This window comes from Coregonus lavaretus (genome assembly GCF_964263955.1).
Source record: "Coregonus lavaretus genome assembly, chromosome: 14".
In the NCBI taxonomy this organism is placed as follows: Eukaryota; Metazoa; Chordata; class Actinopteri; order Salmoniformes; family Salmonidae; genus Coregonus; species Coregonus lavaretus.
The window spans coordinates 4,682,883-4,706,614 of record NC_140001.1 but is presented as its reverse complement, the minus strand read 5'-3'; the positions used below and the strand labels follow the sequence as shown (position 1 = coordinate 4,706,614).

General features: G+C 41.9%; 1 protein-coding gene across 1 annotated transcript in view; it reads right to left on the bottom strand.

Moving 5' to 3' along the window:
- Positions 1 to 23,732, bottom strand: part of LOC311141944 (BMP-2-inducible protein kinase-like) — a 67,264-nt gene that overhangs the window by 11,348 nt on the left and 32,184 nt on the right. Inside the window, exons 5-12 of the mRNA XM_084177462.1 lie at positions 21,859 to 21,980; positions 20,789 to 20,870; positions 20,302 to 20,434; positions 17,661 to 17,764; positions 16,690 to 16,769; positions 16,355 to 16,533; positions 1,550 to 1,716; positions 1,131 to 1,286 (exon numbers count right to left, since the gene is read on the bottom strand). Coding sequence (XP_084033588.1) covers positions 1,131 to 1,286; positions 1,550 to 1,716; positions 16,355 to 16,533; positions 16,690 to 16,769; positions 17,661 to 17,764; positions 20,302 to 20,434; positions 20,789 to 20,870; positions 21,859 to 21,980 — 1,023 coding nt within the window. The remainder of the gene's footprint in view (positions 1 to 1,130; positions 1,287 to 1,549; positions 1,717 to 16,354; positions 16,534 to 16,689; positions 16,770 to 17,660; positions 17,765 to 20,301; positions 20,435 to 20,788; positions 20,871 to 21,858; positions 21,981 to 23,732) is intronic.

Here is a 23,732-nt window from a genome sequence, read left to right as displayed (position 1 = left end):
CTTCTATCTGTGATATTAACAGTTGAACCGCGGTAAGATCTTTCTGTTTCTTTCCGCCTGCTTGTCCCAAGGTTCCGCAGAGGGTTGATTAATGTGATTGGGTAAAACGTGGCCTCTTGTATTTGCATATAACCACACGATTGGATTAGACACTAGTAGAGGTGGGCGTTGCATCGAGAGAGAGAGAGCGACAGAGGTTGCTGAGTTAAGTGAGGCCGCTGCGCCCGGTTGATTTTTTAAAGCTGTCTAAAAAAATAACGCATTGACTTTTATATAACAAAATGCGATGTTGTCCAGTCCGGATTGACCCTTCTCTGGGTCCGTACTGCGGTCCGCAGGTTGAGTTTCGCTGCTATACATGTTATTCGCATGGGATAACATGCTGACCACACGCGTTGAGTGCACTACAAAACAAATGTACACATGCATGATTTTCAATCATTTCATCCAAACTGCTTGTGCGGGTCAACGGGCATCTGCGTAGCCAGGTGCTAAAATAGGACGCTTGACACGCTGCAAGTCCCGCCTCTCATCTACTCATTGGTTTTTAGGAGCATACTAACCCACAAGGGTGATTGAAAGATGAACGAGGTCCACACTCCAGTCCAGTTGGTGACAGTAATGCACCTTAAAGTTGGTTGCCAACCGCTATATAAAATCCACAGAAGAATGAACCAGGAGAGTTTAATCAAAGAAAACGAACTAGGTTTCCATTTTTATCTGTGGATTAATTGTCGGAGTAGAGATCACATGATTTTGTGTGACTTAAAAATGGGTCAAAATTCTACAAAGATCCAACAGTAAAAGAAAGGACTAGAAATTTCAGGTAAAATAACCCAAGGTTTATCTCCAAGCACAAATTAGCTAGCAACAGCAAACTAGCTAAATGTCCGTGAATGTTCCATGTGTGTTTCGACCCGCCCCCAAATTAATACAGTTGGTTCACAGTTGGTTTTGGTATTTTAACCTGCGTGTCACGAACGTGCCTGGTGGGGGGGATAAGACAAAAAATCCACATGCGGAGGCGGTTTGGTCAGCATGTAAAGCTGATAAGAGACTAGGAAAAAAAAAGGTGCATTTCCTTTATAAAGCCAAATTAGACAACACCAGACAATGGGCTTGGCTCTTACCATGGCTGTGTAGTGGGCCTGGGCCTGGGCCTGCTGATACATGGGCTGCATCATCATCATCTGTTGTTGGAGCAGGGCCTGCTGCTGTGGTTGTTGGAGCTGGGCCTGCTGCTGTGGTTGTTGGAGCTGGATCGACTGCTGAAGGACCTGCTGGTACTGTTGAAGGGAACAGAGATAGTTTATCTTAAAAAAAGTCACAGTTTAGATTTCTCTACATTATTTACAGATTGATAGATCATGTGGCTCTTTCTGTACAGTTCAGGACCTACCCGGCACAGCCTATCACCTTTCAGGGTGGACTAGTAGCAGTGCCTGGAGCAGCGTTGACACTGTGTTGCAAAAAAAATACGTTTTTGCTACGGTGTGCCCCTCTTCGCATGCCCTTGGTGTCATACAGTGTGAGGGTTACTCAGTAATACCTGAAGGTATCGGAGCTGCTGTGCGTTTGGTTGCTGTGGATGGACAGGATGTTGTTGATCTTGTTGTTGTTGTTGTTGTTGCAGACGCAGGTCTCCAGGTTGCAGCTGTTGGAGGATCCTGTTGGCTGTCTGCGGAGCCACCGGCTGCCCGTTCCCTGGGGTAGTCGCTGTGATAAGCGTAGAGATACTTTATTGTCCATTTTGTGAAAAACCTGACATTTGTCTCCTGTTCTTTGTCAACCTAGCCTCACAAAGCCGCCTGATCCCGCAAGTTACTTTCAAATATCTGTGCAGCGATTAATGTAAATCAAGTCGCGTACACAGATTTGCAGACGTTATTGCAGGAGCAGCTAAATGCTTGTGTTTCTAGCTCCAACAGTGTAGTAATATCTAGCTAAATGCTTGTGTTCCCAGCTCCAACAGTGCAGTAATACCTAGCTAAATGCTTGTGTTCCCAGCTCCAACAGTGCAGTAATACCTAGCTAAATGCTTGTGTTCCTAACTCCAACAGTGCAGTAATACCTAGCTAAATGCTTGTGTTCCCAGCTCCAACAGTGTAGTAATACCTAGCTAAATGCTTGTGTTCCCAGCTCCAACAGTGCAGTAATACCTAGCTAAATGCTTGTGTTTCTAGCTCCAACAGTGCAGTAATACCTAGCTAAATGCTTGTGTTTCTAGCTCCAACAGTGCAGTAATACCTAGCTAAATGCTTGTGTTCCCAGCTCCAACAGTGCAGTAATAATACAATACACATAATCTCCAAAAATATAGACAGTAAATAAATAGAAAAGGAGTGAACAGCAGTAGTTAAACAGGATGGTGTGTATAGACATTATGGACACTATGTGAATAGAAAAGGAGTGTCCAGCAGTAGTTAAACAGGATGATGTGTATAGACATTATGGACACTATGTGAATAGAAAAGGAGTGTACAGCAGTAGTTAAACAGGATGGTGTGTATAGACATTATGGACACTATGTGAATAGAAAAGGAGTGTACAGCAGTAGTTAAACAGGATGGTGTGTATAGACATTATGGACACTATGTGAATAGAAAAGGAGTGTACAGCAGTAGTTAAACAGGATGGTGTGTAAAGACATTATGGACACTATGTGAATAGAAAAGGAGTGTACAGCAGTAGTTAAACAGGATGGTGTGTATAGACATTATGGACACTATGTGAATAGAAAAGGTGTGTACAGCAGTAGTTATATAGGATGGTGTGTATAGACATTATGGACACTATGTGAATAGAAAAGGTGTGTACAGCAGTAGTTAAACAGGATGGTGTGTAAAGACATTATGGACACTATGTGAATAGAAAAGGAGTGAACAGCAGTAGTTAAACAGGATGGTGTGTACAGACATTATGGACACTATGTGAATAGAAAAGGAGTGTACAGCAGTAGTTAAACAGGATGGTGTGTATAGACATTATGGACACTATGTGAATAGAAAAGGTGTGTACAGCAGTAGTTAAACAGGATGGTGTGTATAGACATTATGGACACTATGTGAATAGAAAAGGAGTGTACAGCAGTAGTTAAACAGGATGGTGTGTATAGACATTATGGACACTATGTGAATAGAAAAGGAGTGTACAGCAGTAGTTAAACAGGATGGTGTGTATAGACATTATGGACACTATGTGAATAGAAAAGGCGTGTACAGCAGTAGTTAAACAGGATGGTGTGTATAGACATTATGGACACTATGTGAATAGAAAAGGAGTGTACAGCAGTAGTTAAACAGGATGGTGTGTATAGACATTATGGACACTATGTGAATAGAAAAGGAGTGTACAGCAGTAGTTAAACAGGATAGTGTGTATAGACATTATGGACACTATGTGAATAGAAAAGGAGTGTACAGCAGTAGTTAAACAGAATGGTGTGTATAGACATTATGGACACTATGTGAATAGAAAAGGAGTGTACAGCAGTAGTTAAACAGGATGGTGTGTATAGACATTATGGACACTATGTGAATAGAAAAGGAGTGGACAGCAGTAGTTAAACAGGATGGTGTGTATAGACATTATGGACACTATGTGAATAGAAAAGGAGTGTACAGCAGTAGTTAAACAGGATGGTGTGTATAGACATTATGGACACTATGTGAATAGAAAAGGAGTGTACAGCAGTAGTTAAACAGGATGGTGTGTATAGACATTATGGACACTATGTGAATAGAAAAGGAGTGTACAGCAGTAGTTAAACAGGATACATAGTTACAGCACAGCGCCGGAAGAAGATGGCTGCCGTTTTACAGCCCTCTAACCAATTGTACTATTATGTGTGTTTTTCCGCGTTATTTGTAATTTATTTTGTACATAATGTTTCTGCCATCGTCTCTTATAACCAAAGAGAGCTTCTGGATATCAGGACAGCGATTACTCACCTCGCGTTGGACGAACACTTTTTCTTCAACGAGGCGTTCGCGAAGGATATTCTACAGACTCCCGACAAGGCCCAGATCCCCGTCATTCGCGTGAGGAAGAGACGGAGATATCGTGGACGTAGGTCGGGGTGCCTTGTAAGGATCCGACGGCGAACGAGTAAACTGCCTCTCCCATCAATCCTATTAGCCAACGTTCAAGCTTTGGAGAATAAAATGGACGATTTAAGATTACGGTTATCCTACCAACGGGACATTAAAAACTGTAATATCTTATGTTTCACGGAGTCGTGGCTGAACGACGACAATGATAACATTCAGCTAGCAGGCTATACGCTACATCGGCAGGACAGAACGGCAGACTCGGGTAAGACGAGGGGTGGCGGTCTCTGTATATTTGTAAACAACAGCTGGTGCACCAAATCAAATACTAAGGAAGTCTCAAGGTTTTGCTCGCCTGAGGTAGAGTATCTTATGATAAGCTGCAGACCACACTATTTACCAAGAGAGTTTTCATCTATATTTTTCATAGCTGTCTATTTACCACCACAAACCAATGCTGGCATTAAGATTGCACTGAATGAGTTGTACAAGGCCATTAATCAACAGGAAAACGCTCATCCAGATGCAGCGCTCCTAGTAGCAGGGGACTTTAATGCAGGGAAACTTAAATCCGTTCTACCTAATTTCTACCAGCATGTTAAATGTGCAACCAGAGGGGAAAAAACTCTAGACCACCTTTACTCCACACACAGAGACGCATACAAAGCTCTCCCTCGCCCTCCATTTGGCAAATCTGACCATAACTCTATCCTCCTGATTCCTGCTTATAAGCAAAAACTGAAGCAGGAAGCACCAGTGATTCGGCTAATAAAAAAGTGGTCAGATGACGCAGATGCTAAGCTACAGGACTGTTTTGCTAGCACAGACTGGAACATGTTCCGGGATTCTTCAGACAGCATTGAGGAGTACACCACATCAGTCACTGGCTTCATCAATAAGTGCATCGATGATGTCGTCCCCACAGTGACCGTACGTACATACCCCAACCAGAAGCCATGGATTACAGGAAACATCCGCACTGAGCTAAAGGGTAGAGCTGCCGCTTTCAAGGAACGGGACTCTAACCCGGACGCTTATAAGAAATCCCGCTATGACCTCCGACGAACCATCAAACAGGCAAAGAGTCAATACAGGTCTAAGATTGAATCATACTACACTGGCTCTGACGCTCGTCGGATGTGGCAGGGCTTGAAAACTATTACAGACTACAAAGGGAAGCACAGCCGCGAGCTGCCCAGTGACACAAGCCTACCAGACGAGCTAAACCACTTCTATGCTCGCTTCGAGGCAAGCAACACTGAAGCATGCATGAGAGCACCAGCTGTTCCGGACGACTATGTGATCACGCTCTCCGTAGCCGATGTGAGTAAGACTTTTAAGCAGGTCAACATTCACAAGGCCGCAGGGCCAGACGGATTACCAGGACGTGTACTCCGAGCATGTGCTGACCAACTGGCAAGTGTCTTCACTGACATTTTCAACATGTCCCTGACTGAGTCTGTAATACCAACATGTTTCAAGCAGACCACCATAGTCCCCGTGCCCAAGAACTCTAAGATAACCTGCCTAAATGACTACCGACCCGTGGCACTGACGTCTGTAGCCATGAAGTGCTTTGAAAGACTGGTCATGGCTCACATCAACAGCATAATCCCAGAAACCCTAGACCCACTCCAATTTGCATACCGCCCCAACAGATCCACAGATGATGCAATCTCTATCGCACTCCACACTGCCCTTTCCCACCTGGACAAGAGGAACACCTACGTGAGAATGCTATTCATTGACTACAGCTCAGCATTCAACACCATAGTGCCCTCAAAGCTCATCACTAAGCTAAGGATCCTGGGACTAAACACCTCCCTCTGCAACTGGATCCTGGACTTCCTGACGGGCCGCCCCCAGGTGGTAAGGGTAGGTAACAACACATCTGCCACACTGATCCTCAACACGGGGGCCCCTCAGGGGTGCGTGCTCAGTCCCCTCCTGTACTCTCTGTTCACCCATGACTGCATGGCCAGGCACGACTCCAACACCATCATTAAGTTTGCCGACGACACAACAGTGGTAGGCCTGATCACCGACAACGATGAGACAGCCTATAGGGAGGAGGTCAGAGATCTGGCCGTGTGGTGCCAGGACAACAACCTCTCCCTCAACGTGACCAAGACAAAGGAGATGATTGTGGACTACAGGAAAAAAAAGAGGACTGAGCACGCCCCCATTCTCATCGACGGGGCTGTAGTGGAACAGGTTGAGAGCTTCAAGTTCCTTGGTGTCCACATCACCAACGAACTATCATGGTCCAAACACACCAAGACAGTCGTGAAGAGGGCACGACAAAGCCTATTCCCCCTCAGGAGACTAAAAAGATTTGGCATGGGTCCTCAGATCCTCAAAAAATTCTACAGCTGCACCATCGAGAGCATCCTGACTGGTTGCATCACCGCCTGGTATGGCAACTGCTTGGCCTCTGACCGCAAGGCACTACAGAGGGTAGTGCGTACGGCCCAGTACATCACAGGGGCAAAGCTCCCTGCCATCCAGGACCTCTATACCAGGCGGTGTCAGAGGAAGGCCCTCAAAATTGTCAAAGACTCCAGTCACCCTAGTCATAGACTGTTCTCTCTGCTACCGCACGGCAAGCGGTACCGGAGTGCCAAGTCTAGGTCCAAAAGACTTCTCAACAGCTTCTACCCCCAAGCCATAAGACTCCTGAACAGCTAATCATGGCTACCCGGACTATTTGCACTGCCCCCCCACCCCATACTTTTTACGCTGCTGCTACTCTGTTAAGTATTTATGCATAGTCACTTTAACTCTACCCACATGTACATATTACCTCAACTACCTCAACTAGCCGGTGCCCCCGCACATTGACTATGCAACGGTACCCCCCTGTATATATAGCCTCCCTACTGTCACTTTATTCTATTGTATATATAGCCTCCCTACTGTCACTTTATTTTTACTTCTGCTCTTTTTTTCTCAACACTTTTTTTGTTGTTGTTTTATTCTTACTTTTTTTGTTTAAAATAAATGCACTGTTGGTTAAGGGCTGTAAGTAAGCATTTCACTGTAATGTCTGCACCTGTTGTATTCGGCGCATGTGACCAATAAAATTTGATTTGATTTGATTTGGATGGTGTGTATAGACATTATGGACACTATGTGAATAGAAAAGGAGTGGACAGCAGTAGTTAAACAGGATGGTGTGTATAGACATTATGGACACTATGTGAATAGAAAAGGAGTGTACAGCAGTAGTTAAACAGGATGGTGTGTATAGACATTATGGACACTATGTGAATAGAAAAGGAGTGTACAGCAGTAGTTAAACAGGATGGTGTGTATAGACATTATGGACACTATGTGAATAGAAAAGGAGTGTACAGCAGTAGTTAAACAGGATGGTGTGTATAGACATTATGGACACTATGTGAATAGAAAAGGCGTGTACAGCAGTAGTTAAACAGGATGGTGTGTATAGACATTATGGACACTATGTGAATAGAAAAGGAGTGTACAGCAGTAGTTAAACAGGATGGTGTGTATAGACATTATGGACACTATGTGAATAGAAAAGGAGTGTACAGCAGTAGTTAAACAGGATGGTGTGTATAGACATTATGGACACTATGTGAATAGAAAAGGAGTGGACAGCAGTAGTTAAACAGGATGGTGTGTATAGACATTATGGACACTATGTGAATAGAAAAGGAGTGTACAGCAGTAGTTAAACAGGATGGTGTGTATAGATATTATGGACACTATGTGAATAGAAAAGGAGTGTAGAGCAGTAGTTAAACATGATGGTGTGTATAGACATTATGGACACTATGTGAATAGAAAAGGAGTGTACAGCAGTAGTTAAACAGGATGGTGTGTATAGACATTATGGACACTATGTGAATAGAAAAGGCGTGTACAGCAGTAGTTAAACAGGATGGTGTGTATAGACATTATGGACACTATGTGAATAGAAAAGGAGTGTACAGCAGTAGTTAAACAGGATGGTGTGTATAGACATTATGGACACTATGTGAATAGAAAAGGAGTGTACAGCAGTAGTTAAACAGGATGGTGTGTATAGACATTATGGACACTATGTGAATAGAAAAGGAGTGTACAGCAGTAGTTAAACAGGATGGTGTGTATAGACATTATGGACACTATGTGAATAGAAAAGGAGTGTACAGCAGTAGTTAAACAGGATGGTGTGTATAGACATTATGGACACTATGTGAATAGAAAAGGAGTGTACAGCAGTAGTTAAACAGGATGGTGTGTATAGACATTATGGACACTATGTGAATAGAAAGGGAGTAGACAGCAGTAGTTAAATAGGATGGTGTGTATAGACATTATGGACACTATGTGAATAGAAAAGGAGTGGACAGCAGTAGTTAAACAGGATGGTGTGTATAGACATTATGGACACTATGTGAATAGAAAAGGAGTGTCCAGCAGTAGTTAAACAGGATGGTGTGTATAGACATTATGGACACTATGTGAATAGAAAAGGAGTGTACAGCAGTAGTTAAACAGGATGGTGTGTATAGACATTATGGACACTATGTGAATAGAAAAGGAGTGTACAGCAGTAGTTAAACAGGATGGTGTGTATAGACATTATGGACACTATGTGAATAGAAAAGGAGTGTACAGCAGTAGTTAAACAGGATGGTGTGTATAGACATTATGGACACTATGTGAATAGAAAAGGAGTGTACAGCAGTAGTTAAACAGGATGGTGTGTATAGACATTATGGACACTATGTGAATAGAAAAGGAGTGTACAGCAGTAGTTAAACAGGATGGTGTGTATAGACATTATGGACACTATGTGAATAGAAAAGGAGTGTACAGCAGTAGTTAAACAGGATGGTGTGTATAGACATTATGGACACTATGTGAATAGAAAAGGAGTGTACAGCAGTAGTTAAACAGGATGGTGTGTATAGACATTATGGACACTATGTGAATAGAAAAGGAGTGGACAGCAGTAGTTAAACAGGATGGTGTGTATAGACATTATGGACACTATGTGAATAGAAAAGGAGTGTACAGCAGTAGTTAAACAGGATGGTGTGTATAGACATTATGGACACTATGTGAATAGAAAAGGAGTGTACAGCAGTAGTTAAACAGGATGGTGTGTATAGACATTATGGACACTATGTGAATAGAAAAGGAGTGTACAGCAGTAGTTAAACAGGATGGTGTGTATAGACATTATGGACACTATGTGAATAGAAAAGGCGTGTACAGCAGTAGTTAAACAGGATGGTGTGTATAGACATTATGGACACTATGTGAATAGAAAAGGAGTGTACAGCAGTAGTTAAACAGGATGGTGTGTATAGACATTATGGACACTATGTGAATAGAAAAGGAGTGTACAGCAGTAGTTAAACAGGATGGTGTGTATAGACATTATGGACACTATGTGAATAGAAAAGGAGTGGACAGCAGTAGTTAAACAGGATGGTGTGTATAGACATTATGGACACTATGTGAATAGAAAAGGAGTGTACAGCAGTAGTTAAACAGGATGGTGTGTATAGATATTATGGACACTATGTGAATAGAAAAGGAGTGTAGAGCAGTAGTTAAACATGATGGTGTGTATAGACATTATGGACACTATGTGAATAGAAAAGGAGTGTACAGCAGTAGTTAAACAGGATGGTGTGTATAGACATTATGGACACTATGTGAATAGAAAAGGCGTGTACAGCAGTAGTTAAACAGGATGGTGTGTATAGACATTATGGACACTATGTGAATAGAAAAGGAGTGTACAGCAGTAGTTAAACAGGATGGTGTGTATAGACATTATGGACACTATGTGAATAGAAAAGGAGTGTACAGCAGTAGTTAAACAGGATGGTGTGTATAGACATTATGGACACTATGTGAATAGAAAAGGAGTGTACAGCAGTAGTTAAACAGGATGGTGTGTATAGACATTATGGACACTATGTGAATAGAAAAGGAGTGTACAGCAGTAGTTAAACAGGATGGTGTGTATAGACATTATGGACACTATGTGAATAGAAAAGGAGTGTACAGCAGTAGTTAAACAGGATGGTGTGTATAGACATTATGGACACTATGTGAATAGAAAGGGAGTAGACAGCAGTAGTTAAATAGGATGGTGTGTATAGACATTATGGACACTATGTGAATAGAAAAGGAGTGGACAGCAGTAGTTAAACAGGATGGTGTGTATAGACATTATGGACACTATGTGAATAGAAAAGGAGTGTCCAGCAGTAGTTAAACAGGATGGTGTGTATAGACATTATGGACACTATGTGAATAGAAAAGGAGTGTACAGCAGTAGTTAAACAGGATGGTGTGTATAGACATTATGGACACTATGTGAATAGAAAAGGAGTGTACAGCAGTAGTTAAACAGGATGGTGTGTATAGACATTATGGACACTATGTGAATAGAAAAGGAGTGTACAGCAGTAGTTAAACAGGATGGTGTGTATAGACATTATGGACACTATGTGAATAGAAAAGGAGTGTACAGCAGTAGTTAAACAGGATGGTGTGTATAGACATTATGGACACTATGTGAATAGAAAAGGAGTGTACAGCAGTAGTTAAACAGGATGGTGTGTATAGATATTATGGACACTATGTGAATAGAAAAGGTGTGTACAGCAGTAGTTAAACAGGATGGTGTGTATAGACATTATGGACACTATGTGAATAGAAAAGGAGTGTACAGCAGTAGTTAAACAGGATGGTGTGTATAGACATTATGGACACTATGTGAATAGAAAAGGTGTGTACAGCAGTAGTTAAACAGGATGGTGTGTATAGACATAATGGACACTATGTGAATAGAAAAGGAGTGTACAGCAGTAGTTAAACAGGATGGTGTGTATAGACATTATGGACACTATGTGAATAGAAAAGGAGTGTACAGCAGTAGTTAAACAGGATGGTGTGTATAGACATTATGGACACTGTGAATAGAAAAGGAGTGTACAGCAGTAGTTAAACAGGATGGTGTGTATAGACATTATGGACACTATGTGAATAGAAAAGGAGTGTACAGCAGTAGTTAAACAGGATGGTGTGTATAGACATTATGGACACTATGTGAATAGAAAAGGAGTGTACAGCAGTAGTTAAACAGGATGGTGTGTATAGACATTATGGACACTGAATAGAAAAGGAGTGTACAGCAGTAGTTAAACAGGATGGTGTGTATAGACATTATGGACACTATGTGAATAGAAAAGGAGTGTACAGCAGTAGTTAAACAGGATGGTGTGTATAGACATTATGGACACTATGTGAATAGAAAAGGAGTGTACAGCAGTAGTTAAACAGGATGGTGTGTATAGACAGTATGGACACTATGTGAATAGAAAAGGAGTGTACAGCAGTAGTTAAACAGGATGGTGTGTATAGACATTATGGACACTATGTGAATAGAAAAGGAGTGTACAGCAGTAGTTAAACAGGATGGTGTGTATAGACATTATGGACACTGTGAATAGAAAAGGAGTGTACAGCAGTAGTTAAACAGGATGGTGTGTATAGACATTATGGACACTATGTGAATAGAAAAGGAGTGTACAGCAGTAGTTAAACAGGATGGTGTGTATAGACATTATGGACACTATGTGAATAGAAAAGGAGTGTACAGCAGTAGTTAAACAGGATGGTGTGTATAGACATTATGGACACTATGTGAATAGAAAAGGTGTGTACAGCAGTAGTTAAACAGGATGGTGTGTATAGACATTATGGACACTATGTGAATAGAAAAGGGGTGTACAGCAGTAGTTAAACAGGATGGTGTGTATAGACATTATGGACACTATGTGAATAGAAAAGGAGTGTCCAGCAGTAGTTAAACAGGATGGTGTGTATAGACATTATGGACACTATGTGAATAGAAAAGGAGTGTACAGCAGTAGTTAAACAGGATGGTGTGTATAGACATTATGGACACTATGTGAATAGAAAAGGAGTGTACAGCAGTAGTTAAACAGGATGGTGTGTATAGACATTATGGACACTATGTGAATAGAAAAGGAGTGTACAGCAGTAGTTAAACAGAATGGTGTGTATAGACATTATGGACACTATGTGAATAGAAAAGGGGTGTACAGCAGTAGTTAAACAGGATGGTGTGTATAGACATTATGGACACTATGTGAATAGAAAAGGAGTGTACAGCAGTAGTTAAACAGGATGGTGTGTATAGACATTATGGACACTATGTGAATAGAAAAGGAGTGTACAGCAGTAGTTAAACAGGATGGTGTGTATAGACATTATGGACACTATGTGAATAGAAAAGGCGTGTACAGCAGTAGTTAAACAGGATGGTGTGTATAGACATTATGGACACTATGTGAATAGAAAAGGAGTGTACAGCGGTAGTTAAACAGGATGGTGTGTATAGACATTATGAACACTATGTGAATAGAAAAGGAGTGTACAGCAGTAGTTAAACAGGATGGTGTGTATAGACATTATGGACACTATGTGAATAGAAAAGGAGTGTACAGCAGTAGTTAAACAGGATGGTGTGTATAGACATTATGGACACTATGTGAATAGAAAAGGAGTGTACAGCAGTAGTTAAACAGGATGGTGTGTATAGACATTATGGACACTATGTGAATAGAAAAGGAGTGTACAGCAGTAGTTAAACAGGATGGTGTGTATAGACATTATGGACACTATGTGAATAGAAAAGGAGTGTACAGCAGTAGTTATATAGGATGGTGTGTATAGACATTATGGACACTATGTGAATAGAAAAGGAGTGTACAGCAGTAGTTAAACAGGATGGTGTGTATAGACATTATGGACACTATGTGAATAGAAAAGGAGTGTACAGCAGTAGTTAAACAGGGTGGTGTGTATAGACATTATGGACACTATGTGAATAGAAAAGGAGTGTACAGCAGTAGTTAAACAGGATGGTGTGTATAGACATTATGGACACTGAATAGAAAAGGAGTGTACAGCAGTAGTTAAACAGGATGGTGTGTATAGACATTATGGACACTATGTGAATAGAAAAGGAGTGTACAGCAGTAGTTAAACAGGATGGTGTGTATAGACATTATGGACACTATGTGAATAGAAAAGGAGTGTACAGCAGTAGTTAAACAGGATGGTGTGTATAGACAGTATGGACAGTATGTGAATAGAAAAGGAGTGTACAGCAGTAGTTAAACAGGATGGTGTGTATAGACATTATGGACACTATGTGAATAGAAAAGGAGTGTACAGCAGTAGTTAAACAGGATGGTGTGTATAGACATTATGGACACTGTGAATAGAAAAGGAGTGTACAGCAGTAGTTAAACAGGATGGTGTGTATAGACATTATGGACACTATGTGAATAGAAAAGGAGTGTACAGCAGTAGTTAAACAGGATGGTGTGTATAGACATTATGGACACTATGTGAATAGAAAAGGAGTGTACAGCAGTAGTTAAACAGGATGGTGTGTATAGACATTATGGACACTATGTGAATAGAAAAGGAGTGTACAGCAGTAGTTAAACAGGATGGTGTGTATAGACATTATGGACACTATGTGAATAGAAAAGGTGTGTACAGCAGTAGTTAAACAGGATGGTGTGTATAGACATTATGGACACTATGTGAATAGAAAAGGGGTGTACAGCAGTAGTTAAACAGGATGGTGTGTATAGACATTATGGACACTATGTGAATAGAAAAGGAGTGTCCAGCAGTAGTTAAACAGGATGGTGTGTATAGACATTATGGACACTATGTGAATAGAAAAGGAGTGTACAGCAGTAGTTAAACAGGATGGTGTGTATAGACATTATGGACACTATGTGAATAGAAAAGGAGTGTACAGCAGTAGTTAAACAGGATGGTGTGTATAGACATTATGGACACTATGTGAATAGAAAAGGAGTGTACAGCAGTAGTTAAACAGAATGGTGTGTATAGACATTATGGACACTATGTGAATAGAAAAGGGGTGTACAGCAGTAGTTAAACAGGATGGTGTGTATAGACATTATGGACACTATGTGAATAGAAAAGGAGTGTACAGCAGTAGTTAAACAGGATGGTGTGTATAGACATTATGGACACTATGTGAATAGAAAAGGAGTGTACAGCAGTAGTTAAACAGGATGGTGTGTATAGACATTATGGACACTATGTGAATAGAAAAGGAGTGTACAGCAGTAGTTAAACAGGATGGTGTGTATAGACATTATGGACACTATGTGAATAGAAAAGGAGTGTACAGCGGTAGTTAAACAGGATGGTGTGTATAGACATTATGAACACTATGTGAATAGAAAAGGAGTGTACAGCAGTAGTTAAACAGGATGGTGTGTATAGACATTATGGACACTATGTGAATAGAAAAGGAGTGTACAGCAGTAGTTAAACAGGATGGTGTGTATAGACATTATGGACACTATGTGAATAGAAAATGAGTGTACAGCAGTAGTTAAACAGGATGGTGTGTATAGACATTATGGACACTATGTGAATAGAAAAGGAGTGTACAGCAGTAGTTAAACAGGATGGTGTGTATAGACATTATGGACACTATGTGAATAGAAAAGGAGTGTCCAGCAGTAGTTATATAGGATGAGCCTTGACTAGAATACACATATCAAGTAGGTAAAACAGTATGTAAACATTATTAAAGGGTTCAGTGACTATGCACATAGGGCAGTGGTTTCTAAGGTGCAGGGTTGAGGACCCGGTGGTAGCCGCTAGTAACAGTTACTAAGCAGGGTACTGGGTGGAGGCCAGCTGGTGTTGGCTGTTTAACAGTCTGATGGCCTGGAGATAGAAGCTGTTCATCAGTCTATTGATCCCAGCTTTCATGCACCGCTGGATGGTAGCGGGGTGAACAGGCCGTGGCTCAGGTGGCTAAGGTCCTTGATGATGATCTTCTTGGCCTTCCCGTGACACCGGGTGCCCTAGATGTCCTGGAGGGCGTTGGGCTGAATGCACCACCCTCTGGAGAGCCCTGAGGTTGCGGACGGTGCGATTCCCGTACAGGATGCTCTCAATGGTGCATTTGTAGAAGTTTGTGAGGGTCTTAGGAGACGAGACACATTTTCTCAGCCTGTCTGTGTGAAGGGACCATTTCAGGTTGTCAATGTTAACGCTGAAGCTTTTGACCCTCTCCACTGCGGCCCAGTCGATGTGGATGGGGGTGTGTTCCCTCTGCTGTCTCCTGAAGTCCACGATCTGCTCCTTTGTTTTGTTGACATTGAGAGAGAGAGGTTATTTTCCTGGCACCACTCCGCCAGGGCCCTCACCTCCTCCCTGTAGGCCGTCTCATCGTTGTTGGTAATCAGGTCTACCACTTATGTAATCAGCAAACTTGATGATTAAGTTGGAGACGTGCGTGCCCACACAGTTGTGGGTGAACAGGGAGTACTGGAGGGGGCTGAGCACACGCCCCTGTGGGGCCCCTGTGTTGAGGATCAGTGTAGTGGTGTTGTTGCCTACCTTCATCACCTGGGGGCGGCCCGTCAGGAAGTCCAGGACCCAGTTACAAAGGGTGTGGTTCAGACCCAGGGCCCCAAGCTTAATGATGAGCTTGGAGGGCACTATCCTGTTGAAGGCTGAGCTATAGTCAATGAACAGCATTCTTACATAGGTATTCCTCTTGTCCAGATGGGATAGGGCAGTGTGCAGTGTGATGGCGATTGCGTTGTCCATGGATCTTTTGGGGCGATATGCGAATTGGAGTGTATCTAGGGTGGCAGGTAAGGTGATATGAAAATTGACTAGCCTCTCAAAGCACTTCATGATGACAGAGGTGAGTGCTAATGGGGCGATAGTCATTTAGTTCAGTTATACCTTCGCTTTCTTGGGTACAGGAACAATCGTGGACATCTTGAAGCAAGTAGGGACAACAGACTGGGATATGGAGAGATTGAATATGTCAGTAAACCCTCCAGCCAGCTGGTCTGAGGACGCAGCTTGGGATGCCGTCTGGGCCGGCAGCCTTGCGAGGGTTAACACACTTAAATGACTTACTCACGTCGACCACGGAGAACGAGAGCACACAGTCCTCTTGAGCGTTAATGTTGTTTTCCTCGAAGCGTACAAAGAATGTGTTTAGCTCGTCCGGGAAGTGTAAGCTTGCGGGATCAGGCGGCTCTGCGAGGCTATTGTCAACTCCCCCCCCAAAACAATGCACACACAGTGAGATGCACAGGATCAGCCAAGGTGCATTGCCCATGGGGGGAGAGAGAGCCGCTTAGGGGTTCAGTGTCTTGCTCAAGGGCACAACGGCAGATAAACACACACACACACACACAGTACTTTTGAACTCTCACCTTTCTGCCCATTGCTAACAGGTACAGAAGGCACAGCCGTGGGGGTGACGATGGGCGTGAAAGCGATTGGGGTGACAGCAGTGTTGGCTACAGGGATGGGTAGCACATTACTGTTGGCAGCTTTGGGTCTCTGTCTCGGAGTGATTGAAGTTGCCGTCGGGCCCACGGACTCTGTGATTCTGAAAAAGTGGTAACCAGAAGAACACTTAGTGGAAAATGTATGACTTCTCTTTCACATAACCTTTATTTATACATTCTCCTTGAGATTAAATCCCTTTTGCTAGAGATCTGAAAATGTTACAGAATATCTATAACACAGTGACATGTGACTGTACCTGGCTTTCGTCTTGCTCTTCCTAGCAGCAACCTCGCTGGCTGTGAGTGGCTCAGGAAGTGACGTCGGGAGAGGAGAGCTCTGCAGGAGACAAATCATATGTTAGACAACTAGCATCTAACCCTAACTAACTCAGGAAGTGACGTTGGGAGGAGACAAATCATGATGTTAGACAACTAGCATCTAACCCTAACTAACTCATGGAGCATCATGGGGAGAGCTCTGCAGAGGGACAGATCCAACCATGTGTTGACAGATCCAACCATATATATATAGTGGCGTACAGCAGGTCAGCCACCAGGGGGAGACTCGTCGAGGCCTGGTGACAGATGGAGGATACATCACAAGGCGGTGGCTCCATCTGCTGGACGTGCCAGGCATCGACAGGCTCCCAGACAGGCCTAACTGGGAGCTGGTGAGTAATTAAGGGCAGATTGCTCAACAGCTGTGCAAGGCCCATAAAGCTGTCAGAAGGGCAGCACATGGGAGAGGACTGGGGGAAGTAAGGTCACTTCTGTGTAGCCGGAGACCTTAACCTTTCCTTTTGATTATTGTATTAATAAACACCCTTGAAACCGAGCTAATCATACTCTGTCCGTGTCTGATCTGTGTAAACGTCTTGACCCAACACCCTGATCTGCCACTATATATATATATATATATATATATATATATATATATATATATATATATATATATATATATATTTATTAAGTCATAAGTCTTTATTCATATAAGTATTTGTATGTTTATTGGATAGAGAGCGATGGAGGTGAAAGGTAGGCGAGAGATGTACTGAAAGAGCAGTGGGCCAGATTCAAAGCCATGCTGGCAGCGGTACATTTTACATGTACTCCAGAAGTGGTTCACACTGCTACACCAACACAGGCCACATCATAGCCCATTCTACACACTGACCTTCATTTCACTCAGTACAAATACATCGGTCACAACGAATGAACTGTGACTTACAAAGAGATTTGGCACGGGACACTCCTTTCCAGCTAACTTGAAGGCAAAGTAGGAGACTTGATAGATATCTGGTCTCTTCTCATGATCAGGCTCAAGCATATATCCTGGAGAAGAGGGGACATATAGTTTAATATATTATGGAGAAGAGGGGACATATAGTTTAATATATTATGGAGAAGAGGAGACATATAGTTTAATATATCCTGGAGAAGAGGGGACATATAGTTTAATATTATATGGAGAAGAGGAGACATATAGTTTAATATATTATGGAGAAGAGGATACATATAGTTTAATATATTATGGAGAAGAGGGGACATATAGTTTAATATATTATGGAGAAGAGGGGACATATAGTTTAATATATTATGGAGAAGAGGGGACATATAGTTTAATATATTATGGAGAAGAGGGGACATATAGTTTAATATATTATGGAGAAGAGGAGACATATAGTTTAATATATTATGGAGAAGAGGAGACATATAGTTTAATATATTATGGAGAAGAGGAGACATAGTTTAATATATTATGGAGAAGAGGGGACATATAGTTTAATATATTATGGAGAAGAGGGGACATATAGTTTAATATATCCTGGAGAAGAGGGGACATATAGTTTAATATATCCTGGAGAAGAGGGGACATATAGTTTAATATATTATGGAGAAGAGGAGACATATAGTTTAATATATTATGGAGAAGAGGGGACATATAGTTTAATATATTATGGAGAAGAGGGGACATATAGTTTAATATAGTATGGAGAAGAGGAGACATATAGTTTAATATAGTATGGAGAAGAGGGGACATATAGTTTAATATATTATGGAGAAGAGGGGACATGTAGTTTAATATATTATGGAGAAGAGGAGACATATAGTTTAATATATTATGGAGAAGAGGATACATATAGTTTAATATATTATGGAGAAGAGGGGACATATAGTTTAATATATTATGGAGAAGAGGAGACATATAGTTTAATATATTATGGAGAAGAGGGGACATATAGTTTAATATATTATGGAGAAGAGGGGACATATAGTTTAATATATCCTGGAGAAGAGGATACATATAGTTTAATATATTATGGAGAAGAGGAGACATATAGTTTAATATATTATGGAGAAGAGGGGACATATAGTTTAATATATTATGGAGAAGAGGAGACATATAGTTTATTATAAACTGGGTGGTTCGAGCCCTGAATGCTGATTGGCTGACAGCCGTGGTGTATCAGTCCGTATACCACGGGTATGACAAAACAATTATTTTACTGTTCTAATGATGTTGGTAAGAAGTTTATAGCATTAAGGCACCTCGGGAGTTTGTGGTATATGGCCAATATACCACAGCTAAGGGATGTGTCCAGGCACTCCACGTTGCGTCGTGCTTAAGAACAGCCCTAAGCTGTGGTATATTGGCCATATACCACACCTTCTCGTGCCTTATTGCTTAAATATAGCCTGGAGGAGAGGAGACATATTTTAATATATTATGGAGAAGAGGGGACATATAGTTTAATATAGTATGGAGAAGAGGAGACATATAGTTTAATATAGTATGGAGAAGAGGGGACATATAGTTTAATATATTATGGAGAAGAGGGGACATATAGTTTAATATATTATGGAGAAGAGGAGACATATAGTTTAATATATTATGGAGAAGAGGGGACATATAGTTTAATATATTATGGAGAAGAGGAGACATAGTTTAATATATTATGGAGAAGAGGAGACATAGTTTAATATATTATGGAGAAGAGGAGACATATAGTTTAATATATTATGGAGAAGAGGAGACATATAGTTTAATATATTATGGAGAAGAGGATACATATAGTTTAATATATTATGGAGAAGAGGAGACATATAGTTTAATATATTATGGAGAAGAGGGGACATATAGTTTAATATATTATGGAGAAGAGGAGACATATAGTTTAATATATTATGGAGAAGAGGGGACATATAGTTTAATATATTATGGAGAAGAGGAGACATATAGTTTAATATATTATGGAGAAGAGGAGACATATAGTTTAATATATTATGGAGAAGAGGAGACATATAGTTTAATATATTATGGAGAAGAGGAGACATATAGTTTAATATATTATGGAGAAGAGGAGACATAGTTTAATATATTATGGAGAAGAGGGGACATATAGTTTAATATATTATGGAGAAGAGGAGACATATAGTTTAATATATTATGGAGAAGAGGGGACATATAGTTTAATATATCCTGGAGAAGAGGGGACATATAGTTTAATATATCCTGGAGAAGAGGAGACATATATAGTATCACCAACAAACCAGAGAAGACATGTACATGTTACATTGGTTACAGAGTGAATGTAAATATATAACTACCTCTGAGGCATTATCACCATGGTACAATGCATCTCTCTCTTGACCACAAAGTGGCGCTATTAGCTAATATTTGTACTAAAAGGCTGACAGTGGGTGTATAAACAATGAATGATAGTCTGAATGATACATTATTTGGAAAGTTACATGTTTACACATCAGAAACATTCACAAGACAATTGGTCAATGTGGTGTAATTGTTTTTATATTGATTGACAGCTTGGTGGTTAGTGTGGTGTGAGGAACAGGGTCCTTCTACTTACTGATTAAGCAGTGCAACTTGAAGGAGAATTTGGAATTGTCAGGAACGATAAAGGTTCCGTCACATATGGCGACTTGACTCTCCCCGAACGGGAGAGAGAAGAAACACAGCTTGTACAACAAGCAACCGAGAGCCTGAAACAGAGAAACACAGCTTGTACAACCAGCAACCAAGAGCACACACAGCCACACACACACACTCACGAAACTTGTTGGGCTTGCTTGACAGACAGCCAGCCAGACAGGACAGACAGACAGGACAGACAGAGCTAAGGAAGCATGAGGCCTAACTGGCCTTACAGGAAAACTGCCTGGACCAATACACGCACGCACAAACACACACACACACACACACACACACACACACACACACTACGCTCTTCTGTTACTGAATGGCTAGTCCACACACACACACACACACACACACACAAACCTACATATATGTAGAAACACCACACACGTCTACACCCCCCCACCGCTCCAACTTACCCATATATCAGCCTTGGTGGTAATGGCTTTCCCAGCGTACACGTTGATCATCTCTGGAGCTCGATATGACAGGGTGGTGTACCTACACACACAGGAAGTGGTCAGGGTTAAAGCTTATTTATGCAGTAACGGTGTGTAAGAGTGTAGTGCACTGCCTTCTGAGGCCGATGGCACCCTCTGTAGTGCACTGCCTTCTGAGGCCGATGGCACCCTCTGTAGTGCACTGCTTCTGAGTGCACTGCTTCTGAGAAATTAGTCCTATGTATTAGTCCAGTGGCTGGCTAAAGTGCCTGGATGTATGGAGCAGAGTGGTGACTTCCACTGAGTAATACAGAACATTAAGAACCAGAGTAGAAAACTAACTAGTTGGTCCACCAGCCCACTGCGGCAGGTAGATTTTTTAACCAGCCAAAATATTTTGTTTGCCGCCAAAATAACACCAACAAAACACACAGAAACGGAGGAGCATGCCCTGTAATGTTTCTACAACAATAAGGGTATTACTAGTAAGACGTCATGTGGTAAATTGTTTACATTTACATTTTTGTGACTTGTCTTTTAACCAAAATCACAGATGAGACAAATATGTTCACCTGCCCCTTTAAGGGGCGGGAGGTTACCGTGGTAACGCGACTCCAGTCATGTTTGTGTGAGATTGAGAGTCTGACTAGTAGCAGCGCTGTCTTCCGTTTCCTAGCAGTTGAAACTCAAACATTGAAAAACAACCTGGCTTATGAACAAAACCATGTAAATAGCCAAGAAAGACAAGGACAAAGTCTCACTTCAGTGGACCAACTTTTATGCCTTCTAAAAATACATCTTTCACTCAGCTCTTCATGTGCGCACAGCCCCCCCCCCCCCCCCCCCCAGCCAGGGAGGAAGGTGTTCTTAATGTTTTGTACACTCAGCGTATCACTGGAACTAAAGCAGAGCAAAGAGCGTGGATCCGTCGGAGAGTTCAGATTTAGTGATGACGTGACGAGGGGTGCACTGTAGCTATGTAGGCACACGCAACACAATCACCTGGGTGTACTCACATACCCCCCACTCACATACCCCCACTCACTCACTTCTTGATTTCGTCCTCCACGGCAGTCACTCCGTCTTTGTGTGGGAGCAGCACCTTGTGAGAAGCACTACCGAAATCACACAGAACATAACTCCCATTATCACTCAGGAGGATGTTCTCTACCTGCCAGAGAGAGAGAGAGAGAGGAGGGAGATCGAGCTAAATATTATTGTCAGCTTGATTGAAGGTGTGCTTTGAGGATAAAGCTAGGATATAACATTGTCCTTGTGAAGTAGCTGCATTTTCCCCAGAGGCTGGCCAATAAAAAGCCAGTGTATTCACAGGCCATGGACATACTAGCCAATAGAGAAGAAGCTTATTCACCAGCCGTGGACAGAGTCGCCAATAGAGAACTAGCTTATTCACCAGCTGTGGACAGGCCTCGTTATGTTGGCACTTTATTTTAGCTCACAGCAGAGATATGCCAAGACTGAATGTACTGAGACAGAGGAAGGGGAGAGAGAGGTCTGGGTTCCACTCACCAACCAAGAATTCACAAAATGGGACAAACACCAAAATTGAGACTGCATGCAGAATTCTGCAAAAATATCCTCTGTGTACAACGTCAAACACCAAATAATGCATGCTGAGCAGAATTAGGCCGATACCCGCTAATTATCAAAATCCAGAAAAGAGCCGTTAAATTCTATAACCACCTAAAAAGAAGCGATTCCCAAACCCTCCTTATCAAAGCCATCACCTACAGAGAGATGAACCTGGAGAAGAGTCCCCTAAGTAAGCTTGTCCTGGGCCTCTGTTCACAAACACAAACAGACCCCACAGAGCCCCAGGACAGCAACACTATTAGACCCAACCAAATCATGAGAAAACAAAAATATAAATTACTTGACACATTGGAAAGAATTAACAAAAAAAACTGAGCAAACTAGAATGCTATTTGGCCCTAAACAGAGAGTACACAGTGGCAGAATACCTGACCACTGAGACTGACCCAAAATTAAGGACATCTTTGACTATGTACAGACTCAGTGAGCATAGCCTTGCTATTGAGAAAGGCCGCCATAGGCAGACCTGGCTCTCAAGAGAAGACAGGCTATGTGCACACTGCCCACAAAATGAGGTGGAAACTGAGCGGCACTTCCTAACCTCCTGCCAAATGTATGACCATATTACAGACACATGTTTCCCTCAGATTACACAGATCCACAAAGAATTAGAAAACAAAACCAATTTTGATAAACTCCCTTATCTACTGGGTGAAAAACCAGTGTGCCATCACAGCAGCACGATTTGTGACCTGTTGCCACAAGAAAAGGGCAACCAGTGAAGAACAAACACCAATGTAAATACAACCCATATTTATGTTGATTTATTTTCCCCTTTTGTACTTTAACTATTTGTTTATCATCTATTTCACTTGCTTTTAGGAGAGAGAGAGAGAGAGAGAGAGAAAGAGACACATAGAGAGAGAGAGAGAGACAGAGAGAGAGAGACACACAGAGAGAGAGAGAGACACAGAGAGAGAGAGACACAGAGAGAGAGAGAGAGACACAGAGAGAGAGAGACACAGAGAGAGAGAGAGAGAGAGAGAGAGACACAGAGAGAGCGAGACACAGAGAGAGAGAGCGAGACACAGAGAGAGAGAGCGAGACACAGAGAGAGAGAGCGAGACACAGAGAGAGAGAGCGAGACACAGAGAGAGAGAGAGAGACACAGAGAGAGAGAGACACAGAGAGAGAGAGACACAGAGAGAGAGAGACACAGAGAGAGAGAAAGAGAAGAAGAGAGAACAGACAGAGAGAGAGAGAGAGACACAGAGAGAGAGAGAGAGAGACACAGAGAGAGAGAGAGAGACACAGAGAGAGAGAGAGAGAGACACAGGAGGAGAGAGAGAGAGAGGAAGAGAGAGAGAGA